This window comes from Pezoporus occidentalis, unplaced genomic scaffold (assembly GCF_034315485.1).
Source record: "Pezoporus occidentalis ecotype Australia unplaced genomic scaffold, CSIRO_AGI_Poc_V1 ctg64, whole genome shotgun sequence".
Lineage (NCBI taxonomy): Eukaryota > Metazoa > Chordata > Aves > Psittaciformes > Psittacidae > Pezoporus > Pezoporus occidentalis.
Window position 1 is genome coordinate 3,019,637 of NW_026915987.1, and position 13,999 is coordinate 3,033,635.

Sequence of the window (13,999 nt, forward strand, 5' to 3'; positions counted from 1 at the left end):
AGTAAAATCCTGGCAGGATAAACACAGACCCTCTGATGGCAATAGCAGCATCACACATACTCAGGGAATAACCACATGTCACAACGAGAGCAACGACAGGCTCTGCTGTCAAGTTTTATGAAATGCCACAGATCTACTTCTGCTCTTCAGTGGTAATGTTGTGAAAGAGTTATGCTTAAAATAATGAGAGCAGACAGCAAGGCATCTAGCTCTGAAACGGGAAATCATCCAGATTTATCTATCCTGAATACCATATGCATAAACAATTCTACCCGATGTAAAGAGCAGGAAAGGTCTTGATTCTGTGTAAGCACTGCTCAGCAGTAACTGAAACATCCTTGCGTGATCAACACTGCAGCAAAAATCCAAAACAACACCCCACACCAGCTTCTGTAAAGAAAATTGACTCTACCCCAGCCAAAGCCAGCACAAAGGGTATCTGCAGAACATCAAGCTTTTGAGGAAGAAGACCTGCAATAAGAAGGCTTTTCTGATTTTCTTTTCATTCCACAGGTATGTTTAAGTTGTTTCGTCTCTTGAGGACCCTCTAGCAGTGTTAAAATCACATATGTTCAAAGGCTTTTGATTTTTCTTTCTCTGAACCTAAAGCACCAGGTGCAGTTTTATCCATCTCTTTAGAATCTGTAGCTTCTACTCCATTCATCCTGGTTCATCAATAATTCTGCTGGATTCCTTATCTTGAAGTAAAAGCAGAAAATATCTGCTCTCATTACAAATGCAGCCATCCCTAACTCAGAACAAGCCCACTCTTTAGCAGATGACTGCTTAATAACATTTCTGTAGCTCCTTTCATCCAGAGATTGCAGATCACTACAAAAGTTAATTAACTTTTTGCCTAATACTTACACTGCCAGGTCCCACTGGGGCACAAGCTCATCTTCTTCTACTTGGAACGTACAGGGCTGTGATGGTGTATGACTGAAGCCAGCTCTGAGCTGTGATGGCAACACCCATCCATCCATCCATCCATCCATCCATCCATCCATCCATCCATCCATCCATCCCAGCAACAGCCAGCTGTCACCGTCATCATACAGGGGCAAGTGCATACAAAGACCCTACCTATAAGGACATCTCTCTTTGATGTTTCCTTTCTGTTTTCTAGAGCTCTAAATCCCCATTTCAATCACAGCGTATCGCATGGTAAAACCCTCCTTCAGGGCTACCCATAATGATGCACATAGTTAATACTGACCATTCGTTATCAAGTTCACCCAATGAAAGACACCTCTCCATTGGGGAGGAGGAGGAGGGCTCTTCACACCTGAAGACTCCTGGGTTTGTGCTCACTTCAGTCAGTCCATTATTTCTGGGGATTTTTCAACTTTGTAATATATTTCTATGTAAAATTCACACATCATCCCCACCCCTCATTGCATGGGTTTCTGCTGCTGCCCCAGGGACTGCTGGCAGTGCTCTTAGTACTCTAGGATATTGAGGAAAATAAAGGGTCACTTACGGTGACTTCACATGCCAGTGTAAGGAGGATGGAGAACTGCTGTGTGTCACTGGAGATGATGTGGGAATGTCAGCAGAAAGTATTTTCAAAGCAAACTCTGCAGTGCATTTTTGATTCTACTATGAGTAAGTGAGCAGGAAGAAAACACTGCCAATATATGGAAATAACTACAGGGTACATAGGCATATATATACACCCTGGCATATATATCTCATATGTATAGGCATATATATATGCCTATAAATACCTATGTATCACTTAATTTCTAGTAATCTCTCAGAACTGTCCTGGATCTACCTGGGCTGCCTACATATGGAGATGTGTGTATATATATGCCTATATGTATAGGCATATATATAGGCCTGTATATACCCATATATAGAGGCCTATATATATACACATATACCTAATAACTATATATATACATATATACAGAACTACTTATATATAACATAATAACTATATATATATAGGCTTATATATACAGCCATATATATACAGCCATATATATATTTATATATCTCCATATATAGGCAGCCCAGACAGATTCAGGACAGTTCTGAGGCATCATTAGGAATTAAGCTGACAGAGTTTAAGTCAGTGCTAAGGAGGAGCCAGAACAGAAAGAGCAGGAGAGAGACCTGGGGAGGGAGAGGAGGAGGCTGGAGAGCAGATTATTTAGATACTGAAAGCAAAGAAGGTGATCCTTTCTTTCCCCAAAATGAGTCATTCCAGTGTCTGTTCCAAAACTCACAAGTACTTTGGATGATCAAGCTTAAGTTAAATATAGTTATAACTCTGATAACTTCTGTTACAGGTCACAAGGCCCAGCTAAGGCTACTGAGAAATGTTCAAATGCCACGATAAAAGAAGTCCAAATTAGCATCCAGAACTGGAACTGTTGGTTGGAATGTTTCAGTCCTGCCGTTTAGCAGGAAACCTTTCTGTCTTTCTAAACCAGAGGCAGCTGCAAACTGCTTATGGTTTCCCCACACGATATGCAGCACTGATCGCGATTAGTTTTACAATAAAAATGTCAAGAAAGTCTCCTGAGATCAACTGACTCCTGAGTAACTTAATTAGATCTCCGGGCCATTTTGGGGTTTGCATGATCATATTTACTTCGCAATAAATCCCTCATTCTCCAGGTATGCCATCCAATTGAATTACTTTCATCTTTTCCCTCTTCTTTAGAAAGCCCTAGTGTTTTGGGGGGTTCAGAAATAAAATTAAAGCCAAAAAAAACCAAAAGTTTGTTCAAGAAGCTTTATGATTTGGCAATGCTGCAGAATCCATTAATATTTAATTATAGAATCATAGAGTCAACATCAAAAAAGGCAGGTTCCTAACTGTCCCAGTCAGCTCCTGAAATATTCACAAGAAAGCACTTAAAGGATTAAGAAAGAAGTAGGATGAGCTTCATTATCGAAGACCCTTGCAGGGCCCGGCTCCCTCTCTCAGCACATGCAAGGCATGCCCCGAGATCTCCAGAACAGGCTGGGAGGATGCTGCCTCCAGGCTGGAGGTTTCTGGGGGCTTTAGAAAGAATAGAAAGAGCTGAGGAGCAAGTGAAAAACTTCCCAGAGAAAACAGAGAGTGATTAAACACAGCCCTGAGATGCATTATGAGAGAGGATGGATGCAGAACATGGTCTCAGAGACATAGGAACATTCACCATACACCTGAGAACCACAAGCCTTCTTGTATGGTCTGTGCTGGGTATCAGCTGTCAGGAAACAAGGCTCAGCTAAAGCTGGAAGCTGAAGCCAGTCACGCAGCTCCACAGTACAAAGGCAGAGCCGGAGCTTTGTTTTGTCTCTCAGCTGCAAAAACATGGATTTTAACAGAGAGGGGTTGGCTGCTTTGGTCTCAACAGCTGGAGCGGGGTAGGAAACCCCTAGAAGTCTCCGTGTCCCTGAACTGTGGAGTTGCATTGCGTATCCATGAACTACTGCACTTTTCCACAGCTCTAAAAGAGAAAACATCCTTGCCTGCTGCTGCATAAGCACATGGTTAGTGATCCTCTGAAGGAGTATATAAGCTAAAGCTTGTAAAATACAACTGCTAAAGTGGATATGGTGCTACTTTTGCCACTAACTTATGGGAGAGGGATGGACCTAGATGATCTTTAAGACTCCTTCCAACCCAAACCAGTCTGTGATTCTATGACAGCAGCAGCACAGCAATGGAGCGTGTGGGATTTTATCCACTCAGTGAGAACAAGCTAGAAACGTGCACACAAAATTTAATGCTGCCTCGTAAATACAGCTGAGTATGCCACAATGAGAAATCAAAAGTATGCAATAATACAAACTGCACCACTTGCAATCCTTCCTGCTCCATACTGAGGCTAGAAGGTTTTCTCCATAGGGAATGCTCCAATATAAACCTGCACATAAAGTTGTATCGGTGCCATTTCCCTCTCTTGCCAGTACCTGGCTTTCTGCTGGTGCCTTGGATTTCTCCTGCTCCTGGTGAGAGGCAGGAAAATTATACCCTCTTCAGTGAGTATTCACAACAGCCTCTGCAAGTTGTGTTCCAGAGTTGATTAGAGAATGTTAGTTCTTTGATTCATCCCAAAACTCAGCAAGGCATGAAGCATCAGCATGAGACAATCAAAGTAGCAACACAACACTTGCATTACCCCACGTCTAAGCTTCAGGTCAGCCAAAACCCTTTAATTGCTTCACCTCTGCTCTTGAAAACAGCAAATGCTACCAGTGCCTGTGCACCTCCATGCAGCAGCGAGGTGAGCAATGCCCACTGCCCACTCTGTGATAAAACAAAGCTGAAAACATGAAATAATTCAATGAAACAAGCCTGAAATGGAATAAACCTGAACAAGAATAAACCTCCAGGTCCTTCTCTGCAACACAAACTGGTTAACAGAGGCACCACATTAACAGGCTCTAGAGGACATCTCAGGGTGCCTGGAAGGGTTGGCAATGTGCGTTTTAGATCAGCAACTGCGGTCTGAGTTTGAAGAAATAGAAATCTCATACATACCTTGGTCAGCTCTTGGGCATTTGCCAGATTGTCCACAGCAATAGCCAAGAAGACATTCAGGAGAGTATCTTTGGGGAAGCAACTAAGGAAAACACCTTCACACAGCAGATACAGTAAACCATCCCCCTGCTGCTGCCACTACCCTTGTTTTCCCACTTATAACCATCAGTATATTACACATTGGCCCCTTGCACCACTGCTTTGTCTTCATCTCTAATCCACCTCCTTCTCCTGGGAGACAGCTCTGCAGGACAGTGGGTGCTAGACACCCATTTATCTCTTTCCCAGCACATATCCCTGATGAGGATACACACAAGGGCTTTACAACACTAGAGGTGCCACTGGTATGAGACCATGTGGTGGTCTTGGAGACAGAAGTGACCCTTATTTTCATTCCAGAAAATCCACACCTCTGGTCCTGCCCATAGACAGACAGACACACACAGGATTTCACCTTCAGTTTTCCCCTCTTGTTTCAAAGAACAACCAGTAGAGCTCCTGGAAATCAGTCTTTTTAAAGCCAACATTTGCATAATATATACATACAGCTATATAAAGGCGGAGGGTACCATAATAAAGTTAAGCTCAGATCACTGCTGCATTTCATACTGGGCGGGAGGTCCCATCATGACTTATCACACTGAAGTCGATATCACAATTAGGCCTCCACAGACATTCTTTATCCTCAGTGCTGCAGCAGCCCACACAGCACAACTACAGAAGAGCCTGTTAGAAGGACATCCAGCTCAAGTTAATGAGTTCTGCTGAGAAACAGGCCATTAGCCCAGACCAAATTGCATGTAGCCCAGTTAAAGAACCACAGTGCTACTCTAGCTTGGTTCTCTCTGCAGAATACTGCATTATATCACTAAGATGTAACATGGCTCACACTATTTATTCATATTCTACTTTGATTTTTCCATCTAATGATTTCAGCTGTTACTTGTCTCTTCATATATTTTGCTGTTATTCCAGCAATGTGTCTGCAAACCAGCACCAAAACAATTGTAAATCAGATACCTCTGCATGGGAAAGGAGAGCAAGCAAAGCAAAACTAAGTCTAAACCGCTTTCCAAGAAGAAAATGAAGGCTTTGAACAATCTGCTCTAGTGGGAGGTGTCCCTTCCCATGGCAGGGTGCTGGAACTGGATAAGCCTTAAGGTCAGTTCCAACCCAAACCAGACTGGAATTCTATGATCTTGCTTTTGCACATTACCCGGTGACAGGAGAGTCACTTCATAGCTGTGTAACACTATGATTGCTCCTCTAAATATGAATGCACATGAGAATGAGGTTGATTTCACGAGTATTTCCCCAAAGGCTTCAAGAGTGATGAGCCGCTGCAGTGTTTGCATTGCGCTGTCCTCACCAGAGCCAAATCCCAGTCAGGGACCAGTTACAGGTTCCTGTAAACTGAGCTAAAGGACTGCAGCAGTTTTACACAATTAACCCAGTTATTTCCTACTGGTTTAATGTGCCCCCTGTTTTGGACCTGAGTTGGAAGCAATGTCCAAAGCAAGGCTGCAGGGAAGGCAGGACAGTGGGATGAGGCTGGTGTGCAGGGGGGAGCCAGGCAATGGCTCCATGAGGGGGACTGTGAGCTCTCAGACTTCTGTCAAACCTGCAGTGAGACACTGGGAAAGCTTGGCCTCGGTGCCCCTCTGCTTTCCATCTCCCAGAAGGATGCCTGGAGGAGGCACCTGTGGTTTCCCTACAAGCAGAAGTGCAAGGCTGATTCACTGGCTGCAATTACCTCTGCTGAACAGGAGCCTGCCCAGCTCCGTGTTCCAGCTCCATGCTCCAGCTGATCCCCCTGCTCTAGAAGACTCCAAAGCAGCAAGCTGGCTGCAGAGCCATTACTCCACATTGGCATAGCATCAGGAGACTTCCTAGGGCAGCCAGGGACCAAAGCTGGCCCAAAGAATCAGCTCAAAGCCTCCTTGTTTCCCTCTCAAGAGCTTTTATCAAACATAATTCATCCAAGACTTCAGAACTAGATACTCACGTCTTCAATTCCCATTGAGATGAGTGTCTCTAGAGCCTGAATGCCTATCAAAACTGAAGCCTCTGCTTGTGACAGTAGGAAGCAGGAGTTGTGTTTAATCTCTTAGGATGCATCTGCATCCTGACTGCCAAACCATTCAGGGAATGTGACACAGAGTTTCTCTGGGAAAAGGCCAGGTCATCCATCACGTTTTTTCCATGTCATATAAAATGGGAAGGAGGTTTTTATCGTGTGAAGACAATTCCTCTGGGACAGAGGTTTACAATGTGATGCCCATCAACTGCTCCTTCCTCCATTCCAGCAGGAGAGCAGGGTGGGAGGACCTCAGTCCCAGTGAAACCAGCAGACAAAGAGCAAGAAAAAGGGAAAGATGATGCTGAAATTATCACTTTCCTCCTGCACTGAAATCAGAGCTCCATCAAATTTCATTTGCAGAGGTACCCATTTCCCCATTTCCTTTTAACCAAGAGCTGGGAAGAGGAACCTGTCACTTGTGGACTTGGGGTGCAGGCAGGAGGCTGAGGTACCACTGCCCATGGCAACACTGTTTGGGTCTTTTCCTCTGGGATGCTTCCAAGAAGTTGGAAATACTTCCAAGTCTCCTGTTCTGGGAATAAATGTCTCAGTAATAAAACTGTTTTCCTACCCTGCCTGCACACACAAACACATGCTGAAAATGTCTCCTGTAACATAATTGACCACTGGAAATAGAATTCATTCATTGTTTTAACAGATCAGGCTGGTTTGACCCATCCCCTAACAGACTTGGGTGTTTCTGCCCCCAAAAAGGTCCCTTGGTCCTTTCTGCACAGCCTGGGGATTCCCAAACATTCCCCAAACTCCAGCCTCTGATCCAGGCTGGATAACCTGGGTAGACCCATGGACCTCTCTGCCCAGCTGAGCCCAGTAGAGCTCCCCTGCATGGCAGCTAAGGGCAAGGACAGCATGAGAAAGGCATTTGCTGCTTTCTATTTCAGGATCCTTGGTAGGTTTATGTAGTTTGGGTTTTTTTCCTCAACAGATGCATCCATTTATCAATTAAGTGGAACACCGTGAATACAAGCAGTGTCATTTCCTAGAAAATCAGCCAAATCCTGCTGTTACTCTCATCATACTACTTCCATTAAACCACTTCAGACAGAGAGGTCTGGCTTCACACAGACTCTCTGACACTGGAAACATAACGTGAGAGTCTTTTGACTTAGAAAAACAAAGTTTCTGCATCTTTTCCTTACAGTTGTCCCTTGAAAATACAAATGGATTCCAAGAAACAACTGAGAAGCAGGGGAAGCTGGCACCTGCACTCCTTTATTCCACACAAAGAACACTCACAGTGCCCCGAGCAGCTCTGAGAAAGGAAAGGAATCCCTTGTGTTTAAAAGAGCAGGTTTTGCAAGCGAAACCAACACCACCAATGCCAATTCTCCAGCAACATTTCATAGAATTGTAGAATCATAGAACAGTTTGGGTTGGAAAGGAGCTTAAGATCACCCAGTTCCAACCCCCTTGCCATGGGCAGGGACACCTCACACTAAACCATGGCACCCAAGGCTCTGTCCCAACTGGCCTTGAACACTGCCAGGGATGGAGCATTCACAGCTTCCCTGGGCAACCCATTCCAGTGTCTCACCACCCTAACAAGAAAGAATTTCCTCCTTAGATCCAATCTAAACTTCCCCTGTTTTAAGTTTTAACCCATCACCCCTTGTCCTGTCACTACAGTCCCTAATAAGAGTCTCTCCCCAGCATCCCTATAGCCCCCTTCAGACACTGGAAGCTGCTCTGAGGTCTCCACACAGCTTCTCTTCTCCAGGCTGAGCAACCCCAACTTCCTCAGCCTGTCTTCATATGGAAGGTGCTCCAGTCCCTCATCATCCTCGTGGCCTCCTCTGGACTTGTTCCAACAGTTCCATGTCCTTTGTATGTTGAGGACACCAGAACTGCACACAATGCTCCAGATGAGGTCTCATGAGAACGGAGCAGAGGGGCAGGATCACCTCCTTTGACCTGCTGGCCACGCTCCTTTTGATGCAGCCCAGGATATGGTTGGTATTTGATGCAGTTTGCCTAAACCCTTAAATATAGTCTCACCAATGCTCAAAAACTGAAAGCAAAACTCTCCATACAGAGGAGCCAAAGTGCCTTTTGCTGATCAGCATCTGTAAAGGCTTGGACTGATTTAAACAGTAGTGATACAAGAAAATAAAACCAAAATGTCCCACTTAAGGAATTCAGCTGCAGTGGATGCTGTGTGGGGAGGGCTGGTGGCAAATTCACAGCTGAGAAAATAAAGTTGCATTAAAAAAGGACATTATTAAAGCTTCTCGGAGGGAGTTCTTTAAAGGCAGACTGGGAAGAACTTTGTGAAGCACCACGTTAGAGCAGAAAAAACACTTCACATTGATCTATACTCAGCAGCTTGGACTGACCTCTCTATGCTGTCCGCTGGGCTGTGGGACTCTCCTTGGGAAGGTGATCCCGAGGCTCAGACCTGTACCTGACCCTGTACCCCTGCCTGTCCTTAACGTGGCTGCAGCACTGCGGCATCACTGACATTAATGAGCATTTCCCTTCCTGCACAAATGCAGGACTGCTCTTTTCTGGCAAACTAAACTTGATTTTCAGATGCTCCTGGTTATGTTTTGACAGTTAATGACAACTTAAGTCCCTGGCAAGTCACACGGTTCAGCCTTCCCTCAGAGATAAATGACTGCCTGCTGCTTGCTCTCAGCATCAAAACTGTCGCTAGCGAAAAGCAGGGGTAGCACTGACCTCACTGAAACACTGTCTGAAATATCAGTATGAGCATAAACAGACCATGAAAAGATTTAACCCCTCATCCTCCACCACACACCCCAGCCCCAGCTCTCCCCTCCTGCCCATGGTGCCTAAAGGCAAAATGGCCTGCATGTGATGCTGAAAGGCTTGTACAAACCCTCTGTGAAAGCAGCGGATGTTCAGTTCCGGGCCCATCACTCCAAGAGAGACATTGAGGTGCTGGAGCGGGGCCAGAGATGGACAGCGGAGCTGGTGCAGGGCCTGGAGCACAAGTGTGATGGGGAAGGGCTGAGGGACCTGGGGGGTTCAGTGTGGAGAAGAGAAGGCTCAGGGGGGACCTGATCGCTGCCTACAAGTGCCTGACAGGAGGATGGAGCCAGGAGGGGCTGGGCTCTGCTCCCAAGGAACAAGGGATGGGACAAGAGGAAACGGCCTCAAGCTGCCCCAGGGCAGGTTTAGATGGAGCTGAGGAACAATTCCTGCCCCAGAGGGTGCTCGGGCATTGGAACAGGCTGCCCAGGGCAGGGCTGCAGGCACCGTCCCTGCAAGTGTTCACAGCCCATGGAGACGAGGCCTCAGTGCCATGGGTCAGTGGTGGCCTTGGCAGTGCTGGGAACGGTTGGACTGGATGAGCTTAAAGGGCTTTTCCAACCCTGTTGGTTCTGTGATTCTATTCTATGCTCTCAGACTAAGTTTCTACAGAGACAATCTGGGCCAGGTCTCCAATTCTCAAACAGGGATGTAAATCTCCATAGAAATTAACAGATCTGCTTTAGGTTTATAACTGATCACTAGAAGCTGGTGAAAGCCTTCTTCCAGGACATTATAAAAGGGTTTCTGAGTGTTGTTTACTGTCAGCCAGCTTTCCCCTCTTTCTGTGTTTGTATAAAGTCACCTGCAGCAAACTTATCCCCGTCAGCAGGACTCAGAGAATTAAAGCATCGTACCTGACACATCCTCCTTGCTCAGCACACAGGAGCTGAGGTAAAGATATGCCACAGCGTGTGACTGCGGGCAAGGGGGATGAGAGGGGCACTGGAGATGGTCCCAGGGAAGCAGCCAGGAAAGTCTCCCCCTGGATTATCTCAGCATCAGGACAGCAGAAACACAGAATCCCAGCCTGGTTTGTGTTGGAAGGGACCTTAAAGCTCCTCCAGCTCCAACCCCTGCCACGGGCAGGGACCCCTTCCACTAGAGCAGCTTGCTCCAAGCCCCTGTGTCCAACCTGGCCTTGAACACTGCCAGGGATGGGGCAGCCACAGCTTCTCTGGGCACCCTGTGCCAGCGCCTCAGCACCCTCACAGGGAAGAGCTTCTGCCTAAGAGCTCATCTCAGTCTCCCCTCTGGCAGGTTAAAGCCATTCCCCTTGGCCTGTCCCTACAGGCCCTTGTCCCAAGCCCCTCTCCAGCTTTCCTGCAGCCCCTTTAGGTACTGGAAAAGGAAGGGAAAGCAAGACAGCTGCTGTCTGCCAGGAAGGTGTTTAGGGGGAACGTGGGTAAGGTTTTGAATCACCACTCTGCCAGGGCAAGCAGAGGAAATACCAAATTCATGGCAGTGGCAATAGGTGAACCAGGTCCTTACTCCCTCCTCTTGAGCATCCCCTGCTCTTTCCCTTTTTTAATGAAAACTAAGGGATAAACATGGTCCCCTTTCTGAATTAAAGGTGCAAGAAGGGTATTCTATCCTGTTCCTCAAAAGTGCTGGATCTTAGCTGCTCTGAGGTAAGTGTCTCTCTCAGCTCTGCTGTCAAGCCTGATTATAGCTTAATCTCATTTTCAAAAGCCAAGCCCTGAGGATTTAGAGATCTCCCTCCCTCCCAGCTCTCCATTGACCCACTTTTCCAAAGCCCTGTGTTTCTGAAGGGGCACGAGGCGGATGTCTGAGCAGAGCTGTGGAGCCAGCCCCAGCATCACATCTGCTCCGGCTCTGACAGCACACACTAATGGGATAAATCCCTCAGAGACACGCTTGTGTGACAGGCACGGCTCGCACTCTGTCTGCTCCGCTGTTCCCTGCCTCCGTTCTCATGCTAATAGAGAGATTTCAGGCGAAAGAGAGGTCTGGAGCTCTGCCATGCACTCCATGGGCACTGATCTCATCTCATCTTGTCCACCCACTGAAGGGGTCGATAACAGCTCTACATCTTCAGCATAGGTATTGCCCCCCATGTACACTTCCCTTTCTCCTAGGTACTCAGCCAACGCCACCACCCAAACAGGGCTCCTAAGAAAAGATGAACGCTGGGATTGCCACTAACAAGGTTCACACTGCTGGGAATCCCTCCACAGAGCAGCACTGCTTAGCCTTCTTATCCCTATTTCACAGAACAAACAAACCAGCCAGGCTACCTCACATACACAACAGGTTTTAAGGTTCCACTTTTAAGGATGCTCTGATTCAACACAGCTTGTCACTGCAGCCAGAAAACATCTTACACCAACAGTTCTGTACTATTTAATGTGAGCAATGCTATGCAACATTGACCCGCTCGCAGCCTCCGTCATGAGACAGGAACTGAGCCATCACAATCACTGAGCTCTCCTGGCTCTCCTTATACCCAGCCTCAGATCAAAGAAACCCTGCTCATTTTGGCATAAAACACAGCCTCCCTTTCCAAATTCCATCTCTGACTGATAAATTCTTGCCTCGTTAGGCCTCTCTGGAGACACAACACACGTCAGAGTGCTGCTGGTCCCAGAAGACAGCCTGGGACATTTTTGTCCCAGTTTCCTCTTGCCCTCAAGAGATTTTCATGACTAAGCAGAATAAAACATCTTCAGACACTTCATGTGTCAGTTCCTGGAGCACAACCAAATACAGAGCTCAGAAACCAAGACCTGGACTTAAGTTTTTAGCATTACGTGGAGACAAGAGAATTTCAGGAGTTTGGAAGAACACAACTGGTTAAGCTGCTGTATGTAGACAGAGGCTCCAAGAGATTGGAGCCTGATTTACACACCAAACCAACTTCAGCTCTTCCTTCTGCTGACCTAGTGCAAACCTTCTTGGAAGGTTATTCAAGCTACACAGGTCCTGCTCTGACTGGACTTCTATCAATTTTCCTGCAACATAAATTAACTCATAATAGGACAATCTTTAGGTAAACCACGAAAAATGAAATGAATGAAGACTACGCTCACATTGCCATCAGCAAAGTGACACCAACCTGGGCAACTTACCTGTGCCTTTTACCCTGTAGACAGCAAACTTACAGCAATCATTTGGGTTTAAAAAGTGTGATGGTGTGAGAATTTGAACAAAACTAGGTATTTCTAGCACCCCATGAAGGGTGTATGGCCCACTGTGCCTTTAACACAAGACAATGTGTAAGGATACAGTTACCAAACAACGTGAGGACGATGAAGTAAATGGAGGAGAACATCCCCGAGCGAACGCCGCCCTGTGACTCTATCCCGTGGTACATCACAGCATTCCAGTCTTCCCCTGTCAGGATCTGCACAGCAAAAGTCGAAAGAGGAGAAATGGTGAGTCAAAGGAAAGACAAAGCCAGGAAGGTTTGGGGGAACTGAACTAAGCAGCTTGATGCAATGCAGGACTGGTCTCTAGGTGGAAAATGGATGAGCGTTAGTGTGGTAGGCTGCACTGTTGGACATCAAACTCCAGCCCTGGATGGCTTCACCCCAGGGTGGATGCAGCTTTCTCCTCTGGCACGAGCTAAGGAGGAGGGAGGATCACTGGTGAGGGACTCCCATTGTCCCATTCCTTCCTGCTCTTGATTATGTGCCTGCTACCCTCCTGCAACCTCAGGCTCTCATGCACAACACTTCAACTCCAGCAAGATTTGCCCGCTCTCCATTTTTAAGTCATGTGGAGATACCAGGTTTCAACAGCTCCGAGCCAGCATCTCCCCCACAGGCCTCCAAAACCTCTGACCTGAGTGGAAACTCTGCCAGTATCAACTCCTTTTATTGACTTCATACAGCAAGGGTTTGCTCAGCTCCTGCAGCTCTCTTCCACTATTCCTCTGTTCCTCAGGGCTGCAGACAGCCCTGGTACACGCATGAACATTACTGCAAGTGCCATTCACTGGGCAGCACAACCACTGCCAGGAGGTTGCACCACAATGGATTCTAATCCAGGTTTGCTGCTTGCTCAGGCCAGAGGGACCCTTCAGCCACCCAGAATGGCCACAAAGAAACCCTTAAGCAGAAGCAATAACCAATGTGCATGAGTGAGGATAAACGAGGGTAGCTTGAAGGGGACCCTGATCCTCCTCTGTGCTCACCTTGTATAGAGGTGAGCACAGCCTGGCTCTGCAGAGCTGTCCTGGCTGCAGGCTCTGCACACTGACCTGAGGCTAATGAGCAAACACATGAATAATAGCAAAACTAATCAGAACAAGTGAAAACACCTAAGACTCAAATCACTGCCATGGCACATGCTAATCTTGCACCATCTGAGTCCCCTGCCGTTCCTGGTCTTCACCAATGACTGCAACAGAGCAACATTTTGGGCACATCAACACTTCATCAACCTGCCATGGCAGAGTCAAGGGTAGTCACTTTCAGTATATAGTAAGATGCCTATTGGGATGTGAAGCTCAAATTCCTAAATAGAAAGTTGTCTTTATATTTAGTAGAAGAAAATAAAATGAGAACCAAAAAAAGCCCAAAGCATGATGCATGCTGTAGTAACCAAGCCCCACGTGCATGCAGTACACTCAAAACAATTACACATTCTGGACTAGTCATCATCTGCTGACAGAGAGA

General features: G+C 46.6%; 1 protein-coding gene across 11 annotated transcripts in view; it reads right to left on the minus strand.

Moving 5' to 3' along the window:
• The window catches only part of CACNA1B (calcium voltage-gated channel subunit alpha1 B), a 297,873-nt gene that overhangs the window by 100,042 nt on the left and 183,832 nt on the right, over nt 1–13,999 (minus strand). For all 11 annotated transcript variants that reach the window (XM_062640317.1, XM_062640320.1, XM_062640316.1 and 8 more), the window contains 2 exons: nt 12,606–12,723; nt 4,487–4,554 (listed from right to left, as the gene is read on the minus strand). In XM_062640317.1, the coding sequence (XP_062496301.1) occupies nt 4,487–4,554; nt 12,606–12,723 (186 nt within the window). The remainder of the gene's footprint in view (nt 1–4,486; nt 4,555–12,605; nt 12,724–13,999) is intronic.